The 15,736-nt window shown below is 46.9% G+C and overlaps 1 protein-coding gene across 1 annotated transcript in view; it reads left to right on the top strand.

The window, feature by feature from the left end:
- Positions 1–15,736, top strand: part of nid1a (nidogen 1a) — an 85,949-nt gene that overhangs the window by 13,465 nt on the left and 56,748 nt on the right. The window contains exons 6-8 of the mRNA XM_067984134.1: positions 324–575; positions 10,338–10,538; positions 15,026–15,259. Of these exons, the coding sequence (XP_067840235.1) occupies positions 324–575; positions 10,338–10,538; positions 15,026–15,259 (687 nt within the window). The remainder of the gene's footprint in view (positions 1–323; positions 576–10,337; positions 10,539–15,025; positions 15,260–15,736) is intronic.

Genomic DNA, 15,736 nt, shown 5'->3' with positions numbered 1-15,736 from the left:
GAATGTCCGCTTGTTGATACTTTATCTGAAAGAAACACGGCAGTTTGTAAAATAAAGTTTCACCGCAGAATACAAGGAAATGAGTCATGTGACCAGGAGTTTGGTGAGGTGACATTTGACCTTTATACGGTTGCAGTGTATGCATCATTGGCGCCATGCTGTCATTACATTAACTTTCACCAGTGAATGAACCAGTGACTTTCTGATAATGATTCAAGCATCGAAATAATTTTTTTTTGTAAAAGCTGCTTTTTATAAATTCTTCAGTCAAACAAATTCAATCCAGAAGTAAGTTTAAACTTTCTTTGCTTTGCTTTTTTCAGGTACCCCACAGCGAGTGAATGGAAAGGTAAATGGAAAGGTCTTTGTAGGAACCAGCCCGGTGCCTGTGGAGTTTGAGAACATCGACCTTCATTCGTATGTGGTGGTGAATGATGGGCGGTCATACACAGCTATAAGCAGAATTCCGGCCGCTCTCGGCTGGTCTCTATTGCCACTGTCCTCGGTCGGAAGTATTATCGGTTGGATGTTTGCTCTGGAGCAGCCTGGCTATGAAAACGGATTCAGTATCGTTGGTAAGTAGTCTCACCACCCCAAAATATTGAGTTATGTTTATGTGAAATGGATTCACACTGATTTTAATCGCTTCACCAAAAGCGGCCGTGCCTTCAGCTGTCTAGGCCCTAAGCTCTGGAATTCCCTCCCTAAACCTCTCCGACGCTCTACCTCTCTCTCCTCCTTTAAGACTCTCCTTAAAACCTACCTCTTTGACCAAGCTTTTGGTCACCTGTCCGAATACCTCATGTGGCTCGGTGTTAAATTCTGTTTGATAAGAGCTCCTGTGAATCGCCTTGGGACGTTTTACTACGTTAAAGGCGCTACATAAATGAAAGTTGTGGTTGTTGGATCCCTCGATTACCCATAGTCAAAACCAAGTAGGTATTTGATACAAGAATAGTTCCCTGCATATTCCAGGACTTGAGGCGCAAGCAGCGTTTTAATGCATGAATGGATTTATTGTATACACTGGAGCTGTTAATTTAACGCATTACCAGTCCTATTCCTTCATATTCTGAAAGCTTACTGTGAATCACATGCTATTAAATTTAAAAATAATTAATATCAGTTCTATTGATGCATTATTTACCAGCTTTGCGAAGTCATCCGCAGATATGTCCTGTTTCTGCTATTAATCGAGCTCATGGTGTCCCCACTGTTGGAACCTAATTCCTGTGGGCACTCATATCATATCAGACCCTAGCTGTAGCTCAAGGAAGAGGAGAACTTACATAAGTTCTTGGCAAAATAAATGGCCTAGCAAGCCACTCAGTTGTACAATCTCGCTTAAAAAAAAAAGTCATAAGAAGAATAAAACCGGACGGACCACCCAGCATCGGACCACGAGGCACCGGACACGACAAAGGCAAAGCAAGCCCAGTCGACCCTGCAAAGTCCTCCTCACCAACATCTGGGGACTTGTGCCAAAATTAGGAGAGCTGCCCCACAGACTAGTCAAGCAACAGCCTGACATAGCCATACTGACAGAATCATACCTTTCAGCCAACGTCCCAGACTCTTCCATCACCATCCCTGGGTGTGTCCTGTCCCACCGGCAGGACAGACCGACCAGAGGTGGCAGTACAGTGGTATAAAGTCAGGAGGGAGTGGCCCTGGGAGTCCTCAACATTGACTCCGGACCCCATGAAATCTCTTGGCATCAGGTCAAACATGGGCAAGGAAACCTCCTGCTGATTACCACCTACCGTCCTCCCTCAGCTGATGAATCAGTCCTCCCCCATGTTGAGCACCACTTGGAGGAAGCACTGAGGGTAGCAAGGGCACAAAATGTACTCTGGGTGGGGGACTTCAATGTCCATCACCAAGAGTGGCTCGGTAGCACCACTACTAGCCGAGTTGGCCGAGTCCTGAAGGACATAGCTGCCAGACTGAGCCTGCGGCAGGTGGTGAGCAAACCAACACGAGGGAAAAACCTACTTGACCTCGTCCTCACCAATCTACCTGTCACAGATGCATCTGTCCACGACAGTATTGGTAGGAGTGACCACCGCACAGTCCTTGTGGAGACGAAGTCCCGTCTTCGCACTGAGGATACCATCCAACGTGTTGTGTGGCACTATCACCGTGCTAAATGGGATAGATTCAGCACAGATCTAGTAGCTCAAAACTGGGCATCCATGAGGCGTTGTGGGCCATCAGCAGCAGCAGAATTGTATTCCAGCACAATCTGTAACCTCATGGCCCAGCATATTCCTCACTCTACCGTTACCAACAAGCCAGGGGATCAACCCTGATTCAATGAGTGTCGAAGAGCATGCCAGGAGCAGCATCAGGCGTACCTAAGAATGAGGTGCCAACCTGGTGAAGCTACAACTCAGGACTACATGCATGCTAAACAGCGGAAGCAACATGCTATAGACAGAGCTAAGCGATTCCACAACCAACGGATCAGATCAAAGCTCTGCAGTCCTGCCACATCCAGTCGTGAATGGTGGTGGACAATTAAATAACTAATGGGAGGAGGAGGCTCTGTGAACATCCCCATCCTCAATGATGGTAGAGTCCAGCACGTGAGTGCAAAAGACAAGGCTGAAGCGTTTGCAGCCATCTTCAGCCAGAAGTGCCGAGTGGATGATCCATCTCGGCCTCCTCCCGATATCCCCACCATCACAGAAGCCAGTCTTCAGCCAATTCGATTCACGCCACGTGATATCAAGAAACGGCTGAGTGCACTGGATACAGCAAAGGCTATGGGCCCCGACAACATCCCGGCTGTAGTGCTGAAGACTTGTGCTCCAGAATTAGCAGCACCTCTAGCCAAACTGTTCCAGTACAGCCACAACACTGGCATCTACCCGACAATGTGGAAAATTGCCCAGGTATGTCCTGTCCACAAAAAGCAGGACAAATCCAATCCAGCCAATTACCGCTCCATCAGTTTACTCTCAATCATCAGCAAAGTGATGGAAGTTGTCGTCGACAGTGCTATCAAGCGACACTTTACTCACCAATAACCTGCTCACCAATGCTCAGTTTGGGTTCCGCCAGGACCACTCGGCTCCAGACCTCATTACAGTATTGGTCCAAACATGGACCAAAGAGCTGAATTCCAGAGGTGAGGTGAGAGTGACTGCCCTTGACATCAAGGCAGCATTTGACTGAGTGTGGCACCAAGGAGCCCTAGTAAAATTGAAGTCCATGGGAATCAGGGGGAAACTCTCCAGTGGCTGGAGTCATACCTAACACAAAGGAAAATGATAGTGGTTGTTGGAGGCCAATCATCTCAGCCCCAGGACATTGCTGCAGGAGTTCCTCAGGGCAGTGTCCTAGGCCCAACCATCTTCAGCTGCTCATCAATGACCTTCCCTCCATCATAAGGTCAGAAATGGGGATGTTCGCTGATGATTGCACAGTGTTCAGTTCCATTCGCAACCTCTCAGATAATGAAGCAGTCCGAGCCTGCATGCAGCAAGACCTGGAAAACATCCAGGCTTGGGCTGATAAGTGGCAAGTAACATTCGCGCCAGACAAGTGCCAGGCAATGACCATCTCTAACAAGAGAGAATCTCACCACCTCCCCTTGACATTCAACGGCATTATCATCGCCGAATCTCCCACCATCAACATCCTGGGGGTCACCATTGGCAAGAAACTTAACTGGACCAGCCATATAAATACTGTGGCTGCAAGAGCAGTTCAGAGGCTGGGTATTCTGCGGCGAGTGATTCACCTCCTGACTCCCCAAAGCCTTTCCACCATCTATAAGGCACTAGTCAGGAGTGTAATGGAATACTCTCCACTTGCCTGGATGAGTGCAGCTCCAACAACACTCAAGAAGCTCGACACCATCCAGGACAAAGCAGCCCGCTTGATTGGCACCCCATCCACCACCGTAAACATTCACTCCCTTCACCACCGGCGCACAGTGGCTGCAGTGTGTACCATCCACAGGATGCACTGCAGCAACTCACCAAGGCTTCTTCGACAGCACCTCCCAAACCAACGACCTCTACCACCTAGAAGGACAAGGGCAGCAGGTACATGGGAACAACATCATCTGCACGTTCCCCTCCAAGTCACACACCACCTCGACTTGGAAATATATCGCCGTTCCTTCATTGTCGCTGGGTCAAAATCCTGGAACTCCCTTTCTAACAGCACTGTGGGAGAACCGTCACCACACGGACTGCAGCGGTTCAAGAAGGTGGCTCACCACCATCTTCTCAAAGGCAATTAGGGATGGGCAATAAATGCTGGCCTTGCCAGCGACGCCCACATCCCATGAATGAATTTTAAAAAAATATTTTTTTTTGTTGACCATGGCCCTTCAATTTAATTTGTCAACAGTGGAGGCACCAAGCATGAGTGAAAGACAATAGTGTGGACACTGGCAACGTCAAGGTTCAAAGTCCATAGTGCGGTGTATCAACAGGGTGAAGGGTCAAAGTCCATAGTACAGTGTATCCAATGAAGAGACAGTATAGATCAAGAGGGAAAGGTCTGGGGGATTAGCTGAATTACAGAAGTAATCAAGGATTCTAGTAGGCTGATTTGAGTTTTTTTGAGATGGAGTGGTGCCAGAGGACTGGAGAATTGCAAATATTACACTCTTGTTCAAAAAAGGGTGTAAGGATAAACCTAGCAACTACAGGCCAGTCAGTTTAACCTCGGAAACTTTTAGAAACGATAATCCGGGACAAAATTAACAGTCACTTGGACAAGTGTGGATTAATTAAGGAAAGCCAGCACGGATTTGTTAAAGGGAAATCGTGTATAACCAGCTTGATTGAGTTTTTTGATGAGGTAACAGAGAGGGTCGATGAGGGCAATACGGTTGATGTGTATGTGGACTTCCAAAAGGCGTTTGATGAAGTGTAGCATAATAGGCTGGTCATCAAAGTTGAAGCCTATGGAATAAAGGGGGCAGTGGCAGCATGGATACGAAATTGGCTAAGTAACAGAGAGTAGTGGTGAACGGTTGTTTTTTGGACTGGAGGGAGGTATACAATGGTGTTCCCCAGGGGTCGGTACTAGGACCATTGCTTTTTTTGATATATATTAATGACTTGGACTTGGGTGTACAAGGCACAATTTCCAAATTTGCAGATGACACAAAACTTGGAAGTGTAGTAAATAGTGAGGAGGATAGTGATAGACTTCAAGAGTGCATGGACAGGCTAGTGGAATGGGCGGATACGTGGCAGATGAAATTCAACGCAGAAATGTGTGCAATGATACATTTTGGAGAGGCAACGAAAGCTAAAGGGTACAATTCTAAAAAGGGTGCAGGAACAGAGAGATCTGGTGGTATATGTGTACAAATCGTTGAAGGTGGCAGGGTAGGTTGAGAAAGCAGTTAAGAAAGCATACGGGATCCTGGGCTTTATAAATAGAGGCACAGAGTACAAAGCGACGCAGTCATGATGCAACTTTATAAAACACTGGTTCTGCTGCAACTGGAGTATTGTGTCTAGTTCTGGGCACCGCACTTTAGGAAGGATGTGAAGGCCTTCGAGAGGGTGCAGAAGAGATTTACTAGAATGATTCCAGGGATGAGGGACTTTAGTTACGTGGATAGACTGGAGAAGCTGGGGTTGTTCTTAGAGCAGAGAAGATTGCGAAATCGTGAAGGGTCTAGACAGAATAGATTGGCGGGGAGATCAAGAATCAGAGGACATTGACAAACGAACCAAAGAAAACCTTTTTTACACAGCGAGTGGTTGTGATTTGGAATGCACTGCCTGGGGGGTGGTGGAGGCAAATTCAATTGTGGCTTTCGAAAGGAAATTAGATAAGTATTTGAAGGGGAAAAAATTTGCAAGGCCATGGGGATAGGGCGGGGGAGTGGGACTAGCTGGATTGCTCTTGCAGAGAACTGGCACGGACTCGATGGGCGGAATGGCCTCCCTCCATGCTGTAACCATTCTATGTTTCTGTGATTTAGAATAGCCAAGGGCTCTATATTGATCCAGGCCTGATCAGGAGAAGTCGAGACATTGTTAGTCATTTGGGCTTTACAATTTGCACTGAGTCTATTAAATCAGGAGGACCCATGAAATTCCATAAATTTAGTAAGTGTTTTACGTTGATTTAGGAGACAGTCATAAATTTCATGCGGTCCCACCCGCTCCATGAAACTAAACAGACTCTGCTAAACTTATGTAAAACGTATCAAACAAGTAAATCTTGTAATAAAAACAGAAAATGCTGGAAACATTCAGCAGTCAGGCAGCATCTGTGGAGAGAGGAACTGAGATAACATTTCAGGTCGATGACCTTTCATCAGAGCTCAAGAAATCTTGTACTTCTGTAAGAAACAGCAGAGGAGGGTGAGACGATTGTGGAGATGAAAATGGACGGAATCAATTATCGGGCTGGCCCCAAATATTGCAGAGGTGTTGGATAACATGATGATAATTGTAAACAATTTTACAACACCAAGTTATAGTCCAGCAATTTTATTTTAAATTCACAAGCTTTCGGAGGCTACCTCCTTCCTCAGGTGAACGATGTGGAAAAAAAAAGCGTCGCTTTGTACTCTGTGCCTCTATTTATAAAGCCCAGGATCCCGTATGCTTTCTTAACTGCTTTCTCAACCTACCCTGCCACCTTCAACGATTTGTACACATATACCACCAGATCTCTCTGTTCCTGCACCCTTTTTAGAATTGTACCCTTTAGCTTTCGTTGCCTCTCCAAAATGTATCATTGCACACATTTCTGCGTTGAATTTCATCTGCCACGTATCCGCCCATTCCACTAGCCTGTCCATGCACTCTTGAAGTCTATCACTATCCTCCTCACTATTTACTACACTTCCAAGTTTTGTGTCATCTGCAAATTTTTTTTTTTCTTTTTTTCCACATCGTTCACCTGAGGAAGGAGGTAGCCTCCGAAAGCTTGTGAATTTAAAATAAAATTGCTGGACTATAACTTGGTGTTGTAAAATTGTTTACAATTGTCAACCCCAGTCCATCACCGGCATCTCCACATCATAACATGATGATAAGCAGCAACAGATGTGACGGGTAGCGTTTTGGGTACATCTGAGCGTGTGAGGTTTGAACATCAGCTCAGGATCAAGCAGGACCCAGAGTTTCATGCACCGTGGAATTTGGCCTGAGCAAGAAGCCGCATAGGGGATTGAATTGGTGCTTGAAGTGAAGAGTTCCTGATAAAACCCAAGCAGGATGGTTAGTGTTGAGTTGCGGGTGGTCCAGAACTTGCTCCAAGTAAATGTTGGACAGGCTGGTCGACAGCACAGGAACAGTCAAGTTGAGAATGGACCTATTCACCAACCTGCATATTGACACTTACCTCAAGGATATGAAAAGCAGCATATATCTGAGCAATAGGAAGGGGCTGAGAATGTCACTTCGGGGCATGCTGGAGGTAACAGTACGGGCACGGGAGGAGATCATGATTCAGGGAAGCGTTGGCTATGTTGCGAGAAGTAGGAATGGTGTGACGAAGATGGCCTCCAAGAGGTATGAAGGTGAAATTGTTAAACGTATTGAAGTCTCCAGGAAGATGAGGACAGGTAGGAGGGGAAAAAAGAGGTGGAATAAGGAATGTAGTGGCGGAGAAGGTGTGTTTGAGATCTTCCTTTCCCTGTGAAGATTCTGAACTGGGAAGAAGATTTGGCAGCAGTGAGGAAGAGGAAACATTGCTTGAGGTGATCAGATCAGTTCTGGTGGTTGACGACGAGACCAGTTGCACTCACCCTAAGGCTGGGAAGGTTGAATGCTCTATAAGGAGCGATGGTGGGCATTGAGTGACCACTGGCGGGACGAGTGTCTAAAGCAGAAATTAGGTAACTGTCTAACAGGTACCCATGTCGATGGATGGAGGGTTAGAGGAGGGGATTTGGGATTTTGATCAAGTTCAGATGAGGGAGCCGAGGGAAGTGTATTTTCTAGGAGAGGATAAAGGTGGACAGGCTGGGGGGATGTGAATGGTGAGGGAGATTGAGTAATCTTGGTGATCTAAATGTTAGTGTTGGTGAGGTTCAAGTTATGGGAACGGGTGTTTCTTTGGCTTAAAAACCTTATTACAGAAGCTGACACAAACATGTTAGGCTGGGCTGCATGGGCCACGGGCTGCTCTGATCAAAAGCCCCCATCTTGGGCACAGGTGTGCCTATGTTGCAGATTTTCCCAGAAAAGCTACCAAATTCTGGTGCAGATGTGAAACCGCTTAACCTTCCTCTTTAAAATCATGAAACCAAGAGTGCTGGAATGGCGCCATATCTGTCGTCCCATTTGAGGAAAGCAGCTCCTCTGAGTAGAAGAGTCGGAGAACCAGATGGAAAAATATATTTGCAAACTGTAGCTGAGAGATCAATTTTCTACCCTCATTGTAGCTCCATTAAACATGAGGAATCATCAGGAAGCCATAGAGGAATCTCCCCTGGGAAGAGCTAGAGAAAATACAACAACCACTGTCCTGATTGTTCCATTCCCTAGAACAGATACTTTTTGGGATTTTATTCTTCCCTCGGTCAATTTTTGGATCGTCCATCTGAAATATTTAGATCTGTTTAGCACCAGAATGTAGTAATGAGATTCCCGTTGTACATCTTCCACTGTAATCTCTTTTCCTGCTCAGTGTTGGCCGTTGGAAGCTGTTTGTTTGCAACTCTGGTGCAGTTTTGTTAGGGAGAGAGCTGAACAGCTCTGTCCCTCTATTGTTCATAGCCTTCGGAATATAATAACGCTCCAGACAAAGGAACATGCGAGCCCCTCAAGCCTGTTCCACCATTCAATTAGATCATGGCTGATCTGTATCTTAATACCATTTACCCGCCTTGGTTCCCTAACCCTTAATACCCCTACCTAACAAAAATCTATCAATCTCAGTTTTGAAATTTTCAATTGACCCCCAGCCTCAACAGCTTTTTGGGGAGAGAGTTCCAAATTTCCACTACCCTTTGTGTGAAGAAGTGCTTCCTGACATCACCCCTGAATGGCCTAGCTCTAATTTTAAGGTTATGCCCCCTTGTTCTGGACTCCCCACCAGAGGAAATAGTTTCTCTCTATCTACCCTATCACATCCTTTAATCATCTTAAACACCAAACGCTTTCTCAATTGAGTTGAGTGCTGTGAGAATCGAGCTGAACCTGATTCCTGTACATTGTGTGTCTCGGGGAGACCAGTTGCCTGGTGCCCTTCTCGTAACCTCTCCTCTTTCATCTGTCAAAAATGAGTTATGATAATTTGATGTTTGCCAAAACACTGGTAACTAAGATTGCCTTTACCACCATTATACTAACACATTCAATCTTCAGGCCCCATGGGGAACTATGAAGATGATTGCAGCCATCCATTCCAGTACTTGGCAGACTATTGTAACTGTTGACATGTTTAATAAACACGGTTCAATAATCCTTATCTGTTTTTATGTTGCATGTTTCTTAAAATCTTTATTGGAAGGTATTTCTGCGATTAATTTTTCTCGCAAGTTGATATGGGAACTGCACTGTGTTCCTCCCTCTTAGAAACTGAACTTTGTGCAAGCTGAAGAGGTGGAATGGTTTGCTCTGTCAGATTACAGGAAATGCCCCTTTATTACAGTAGGGACTCCAAATATTCAGATTTTGGTCTTGTGATTAAATTTGTAAAATCCTTGTGGAAATCCTGTTGACAGGAGCCAAATTGTAACATTTGCAAAATTTATGGGTCATTGTTAATGACTCTAACCATTTGGGAACTTTTAACATCTGTCTTCATCCATATGGTTGCCACATTAACTGAGTCCAGAACTTTCTGGGGAACTTCTGTCATGTGCCTGTTATGTTTCTGCACCCATCACCCCTGTGCTCGCTGACCTACATTGGCTCCCGGTCCGGCAACGCCTCACATTTAAAATTCTCATCCTTGTTTTTTAATCCCTCCATGGCCTCGCCCCTCACTATCTCTGTAACCTCCTCCAGCCGACAACCCTCAGATCTCTGCGCTCCTCTAATTCTGGCCTCTTGTGCATCCCCGATTTTCATCGCTCCTCCGTTGGCAGCCGTGCCTTCAGCTGTCTAGGCCCTAAGCTCTGGAATTCCCTCCCTAAACCTCTCTACCTCTCTCTCCTTTTAAGGCACTCCTTAAAACCTACCTCTTTTGGTCACCTGTCCTAATATCTCCTTGTGTGGCTCGATGTCAATTTTTTGTTTGATAATGGTCCTGTGAAGCGCCTTGAGACGTTTTACTACATTAAAGGTGCTGTATAAATGCAAGTTATTATAATTTCTCTGTCATTCTATGTAGTACAACTGTGTGTTTAGGTATTGGTTGTGACTGGATGGTGCGTTGCTTTGTTTTTTGGCCAGGTGGTGAATTCACACGTCGAGCAGAGATTACCTTTTCACCAGGGAATGAGAAACTTGCCATCAACCAGCACTTTAGTGGGATCGATGAGCATAACCACCTGACCATCGCCACTACCCTGGAAGGGCAGGTCCCTGAAATCCCACAAGAGTCAACCGTGCATATTGAGCCGTACAATGAGCTGTATCACTACTCGAGCTCTGGTAAGCATGCAGAGGAGACGTTTTTAACCTCCTTCTTTCAAAGAGCTGGCTCAGGTACAATGGGCTGAATAGCCGCCTTCTGTGCTGTACCATTCTGTGATTATGGTTTTGGTGCGTTTACTGAACAAGGTTGATGAAAACCAACCTGTTTACGGCCACATTAAGAGGGATTAGAAATATTGGAAATCAGAACAGGTCAGTCAGCAGGTGGAAGGAGATGAAAACTCAACATTTCGGTTGGAACTTTTCTTCAGCTCCAGTTTTACAGAAGGGACATCTCTGAAATACGAACCTATCCTTTTTCTTTTCATGTGCTGACTGACTTGTGTATTTCCAGTATTTTCTGTTTTTATTTCCGGTGCAGTGAGCAGGGAACATTAAACAGTGAGTGTGAAGGGTTTAGAGCAGTGGGATGTCAAGCTCCATTTACACGCTGGGCCTGATGCAACATCCTGGCGCTTGACGTGAGCTACATTCAGCAGGAGTTATTTGGAGAAGCCGGTGGCAGAAATCAGTGTACGTTTCTCCCTGGTTTTCGGGCGTGAAATGGACGCAATGTAAACCAATCTCCGGTTCGCGAGGACCAATTGGATAGCTCTTTCAAAGAGCCGACACAGGCACGATGGGCTGAATGGTCGCCTTCTGTGCTGTACGATTCTATGGCGAGCATTGGCAAACATCAGTTGCTGCTTTTTAAACAACGCTGCTAGTTTAAAAAAATTTATCGTCTCATAACTTTCTGTACACTTACCATATTTCTCGTCATGGTTTGCTTCATAGTGTCTGCAGACGTGGTGTTCTATCGCCACAGCTCCCTGAAGTGCTTCCTGACATCGCCCCTGAACGGTCTAGCTCTAATTTTAAGGTTATGCCCCCTTGCTCTGGACTCCCCCACTAGAGGAAATAGTTTCTCTCTATCTACCCCATCAAATCCTTTAATCATCTTAAACACTGTCCCTCAGTGACTGTAGATAACGGTGATGTTCTGTATTTTGTGCCTCTGGTGGGACCTAGCCTTACTGCAGGGCATGCTGACCGTTGACCTCTTGGTGGGGAAGGGTGGAATTCCTTGAAGTTTCCTGCTGCCTTCCCCGTCCAAAAAAACACACAAAAGGTTTGGTGGATTTCTGGTGTTCCACGACTCCTCAGAATGTTAATACTGTCCAGAGCACTATGCGTGACTTTTAAATTGCTCCCAGCTTTTTCTTAATGCAACTCTTCGTTTTTTTTTAAATCTTGACGAAATTCGACGAGTTTCCCAAGTGTCGTTGTGAGCAGTCTCTTGGATTAATATTCCTGTGACTTTGACAATGGGTTTTGTTTCTTTGTTGCATTGGCTAGTTAAGGCACTGAGGAGCTGAGCTATGCAGTCCCAGGTTGACTCTTACTCTCTCTAGCTGACCTCGGTTGAGGTGACTGAACGGGTGCTATGTTTAAAAAAAATCATTCTCGGGGTGTGGGCGTTGCTGGCCAGGCCGGCATTTATTGGCCTTCCCTAGTTGCTCCTTGAGAAGGTGGTGGTGAGCCACCTTCTTGAACCACTGCAGTCTGTGTGGTGAAGGTGCTCCCACGGTGCATTTAGGTTGGAAGTTCCAGAATTTTGGCTGACTGACGATGAAGGAGCAACCAATATATTTTCAAGTCAGGATGGTGTGTGACTTGGAGGGGAACTTGGAGGTGGTGTTGTTCCCATGCACCTGCTGCCCCTGTCCTTCTAGGTGGTGGAGTTTGTGGGTTTAGGAGGTGCTGTCGAAAAAGCCTTGGCGAGTTGCTGCAGAGCATCCTGTGGATAGAACACACTGCAGCCACGATGCGCCGGTGGTGGAGGGCGTGTGTGTTTAAGGTGGTGGATGGGCTGTCGACTAAGGGACTGCTTGGTCCTGGATGGTGTTGAGCTTTTTGAGTGTTGTTGCAACCATCTTCAGCCAGAAGTGCCGAGTGGATAATCCATCTCAGCCTCCTCCCGATATCCCCACCATCACGGAAGCCAGTCTTCGGCCAATTCGATTCACTCCATGTGACATCAAGAAACGGCTGAGTGCACTGGATACAGCAAAGGCTATGGGCCCTGACAACATCCCAGCTGTAGTGCTGAAGACTTGTGCTCCAGAACTAGCTGCGCCTCTAGCCAAACTGTTCCAGTACAGCTACAACACTGGCATCCACCCGACAATGTGGAAAATTGCCCAGGTATGTCCTGTCCACAAAAAGCAGGACAAATCCAATCCGGCCAATTACCGCCCCATCAGTCTACTCTCAATTATCAGCAAAGTGATGGAAGGTGTCGTCGACAGTGCTATCAAGCGGCGCTTACTCACCAATAACCTGCTCACCGATGCTCAGTTTGGGTTCCGCCAGGACCACTCGGCTCCAGACCTCATTACAGCCTTGGTCCAAACATGAACAAAAGAGCTGAATTCCAGAGGTGAGGTGAGAGTGACTGCCCTTGACATCAAGGCAGCATTTGACCGAGTGTGGCACCAAGGAGCCCCAGTAAAATTGAAGTCAATGGGAATCGGGGAAAACTCTCCAGTGGCTGGAGTCATACCTAGCACAAAGGAAGATGGTAGTGGTTGTTGGAGGCCAATCATCTCAGCCCCAGGGCATTGCTGCAGGAGTTCCTCAGGGCAGTGTCCTAGGCCCAACCATCTTCAGCTGCTTCATCAATGACCTTCCCTCCATCATAAGGTCAGAAATGGGGATGTTCGCTGATGACTGCACAGTGTTCAGTTCCATTCGCAACCCCTCAGATAATGAAGCAGTCCGAGCCTGCATGCAGCAAGACCTGGACAACATCCAGGCTTGGGCTGATAAGTGGCAAGTAACATTCGCGCCAGATAAGTGCCAGGCAATGACCATCTCCAACAAGAGAGAGTCTAACCATCTCCCCTTGACATTCAACGGCATTACCATCGCCGAATCCCCCACCATCAACATCCTGGGGGTCACCATTGACCAGAAACTTAACTGGACCAGCCATATAAATACTGTGGCTACGAGAGCAGGTCAGAGGCTGGGTATTCTGCGGCAAGTGACTCACCTCCTGACTCCCCAAAGCCTTTCCACCATCTACAAGGCACAAGTCAGGAGTGTGATGGAATACTCTCCACTTGCCTGGATGAGTGCAGCTCCAACAACACTCAAGAAGCTCGACACCATCCAAGATAAAGCAGCCCGCTTGATTGGCACCCCATCCACCACCCTAAACATTCACTCCCTTCACCACCGGCGCACTGTGGCTGCAGTGTGCACCATCCACAGGATGCACTGCAGCAACTCACCAAGGCTTCTTCGACAGCACCTCCCAAACCCGCGACCTCTACCACCTAGAAGGACAAGAGCAGCAGGCGCATGGGAACACCACCACCTGCACGTTCCCCTCCAAGTCACACACCATCCCGACTTGGAAATATATCGTCGTTCCTTCATTGTCGCTGGGTCAAAATCCTGGAACTCCCTTCCTAACAGCACTGTGGGAGAACCGTCACCACACGGACTGCAGCGGTTCAAGAAGGCGGCTCACCACCACCTTCTCGAGGGCAATTAGGGATGGGCAATAAATGCCGGCCTTGCCAGCGACGCCCACATCCCGTGAACGAATAAAAAAAAAAAAAATCATATCTGAACTAGGGAGAAGGGGAAAAAGTTATCCAGGGTTCTTGCTCCTGAGTGTGATTCAATGACCCTTGCTGGAAACCCCACATGTGTGGATGTTGGATGAAGACAAAAGAACCAGCCTGCTATGGGAGAGCTCTGCACCTGCAAACTTGCACATAGGCACACCGCTCCTGACTGTCTGCAGCTATTGTTTGTGTCAGCCGAGGCTCAGTGGGTAGCACTCTCGCCTCGAGTCAGAAGCCTCGTGGGTTCAAGCCCCACTCTGGAGACTTGAGCCCATAATCCAGGCTGACACTCCAGTGCAGTACTGAGGGAGTGCTGCACTGTCAGAGGTGCCGTCTATCAGATGAGACGTTAAACTGAGGCCCCGTGTGCCGTCTCAGGTGGATGTAAAAGATCCCATGGAACTATTTGAAGAAGAGCAGGGGAGTTCTCACCGGTGTCCTGGGGCCAATATTTATCCCTCAACCAACATCACTAAAACAGATTATTTGGTCATTTATCTCATTGCTGTTTGTGAGACCTTGCTGCACGCAGATTGGCTGTCACGTTTCCTACGTTACAATAGTTACAACACTTTAAAAATGTAGTTAATTGGTTGTCAAGCCCTTTGGGAAATCCTGAGGTCGAGAAAGGTGCTACATAGGGCAGCAGGTCTATGGGAACACCATCAGCCCCAAGTCCCCCTGCAGGTCACAATACCATCCCACCTTGGACGTACGTCGGCCATTCCTTCATCGTTGCTGGGTCAAAATCCTGGAACTCCCTAAGTTCTTTTTTATATTTTACTTAATAGTGTAGATAATTTCTCGCAAATATGTTGATCTTGAGCACTGAGAATTACTGGGATTTCTTTTTTCTTCCTTCAGCGATCATGTCCTCTTCAAATATACAGTACACGGTAGAATTTCCTGGTGGAACCACCCGGGGCTATTTCTTCCAGTTGAAGCAGACCATCAGCTTCCAGGGCTGTATTCATGACGACGATAGACGCCTGGTACCCGCGACTCAGCAGCTGTCCGTCGATCGCACATTCGTCCTGTACGATAAAAATGAGCAGATCCTCCGTTACGCCATGAGCAACAAGATTGGACCAGTCCGAGGTATCTGTTTGTAGCCTTTAATAAGACGCGTGCGAGATACGTATTGAGGCCTGGGAATTTCCATGTGATTTCCACCCAGATGTCAGCGCAATCTGGGCGGAATCGAATGAAATAGCGCAAAACATCGCGGAATTTAAAACATAAGGGCGTTGCGCCCATAACTCGAATTTCCACCTTTTATGATGGTTCAAAAGTCAATTCGCCTGACCCAGGCCCCAGCCCACAATACTGGCCACGACCCCAGGTCAGAGAGGCGAATTTCCTCCGATTGAGCCCGTTCGGAGAGAGTTCATCACGTTGTGCCCAGAATCTCGGGCACACAGGCCCCGAGGGTCAATGAATCCAGCATTAATCACCTGTACCTGCAGTGACCAACAGTCCAGTGAAGCCCGACCCAGTCCTGTTTCTCATACGGAGACTACAATTACTTTAAATTCAGTCAGTTGATCTGCCCCTTGTTACATAAGACCTGTGGCC

The sequence above is a fragment of the Heptranchias perlo genome, chromosome 5 (genome assembly GCF_035084215.1).
Source record: "Heptranchias perlo isolate sHepPer1 chromosome 5, sHepPer1.hap1, whole genome shotgun sequence".
NCBI classification, from domain to species: Eukaryota; Metazoa; Chordata; class Chondrichthyes; order Hexanchiformes; family Hexanchidae; genus Heptranchias; species Heptranchias perlo.
This window is presented reverse-complemented; position numbering and strand designations above follow the sequence as displayed.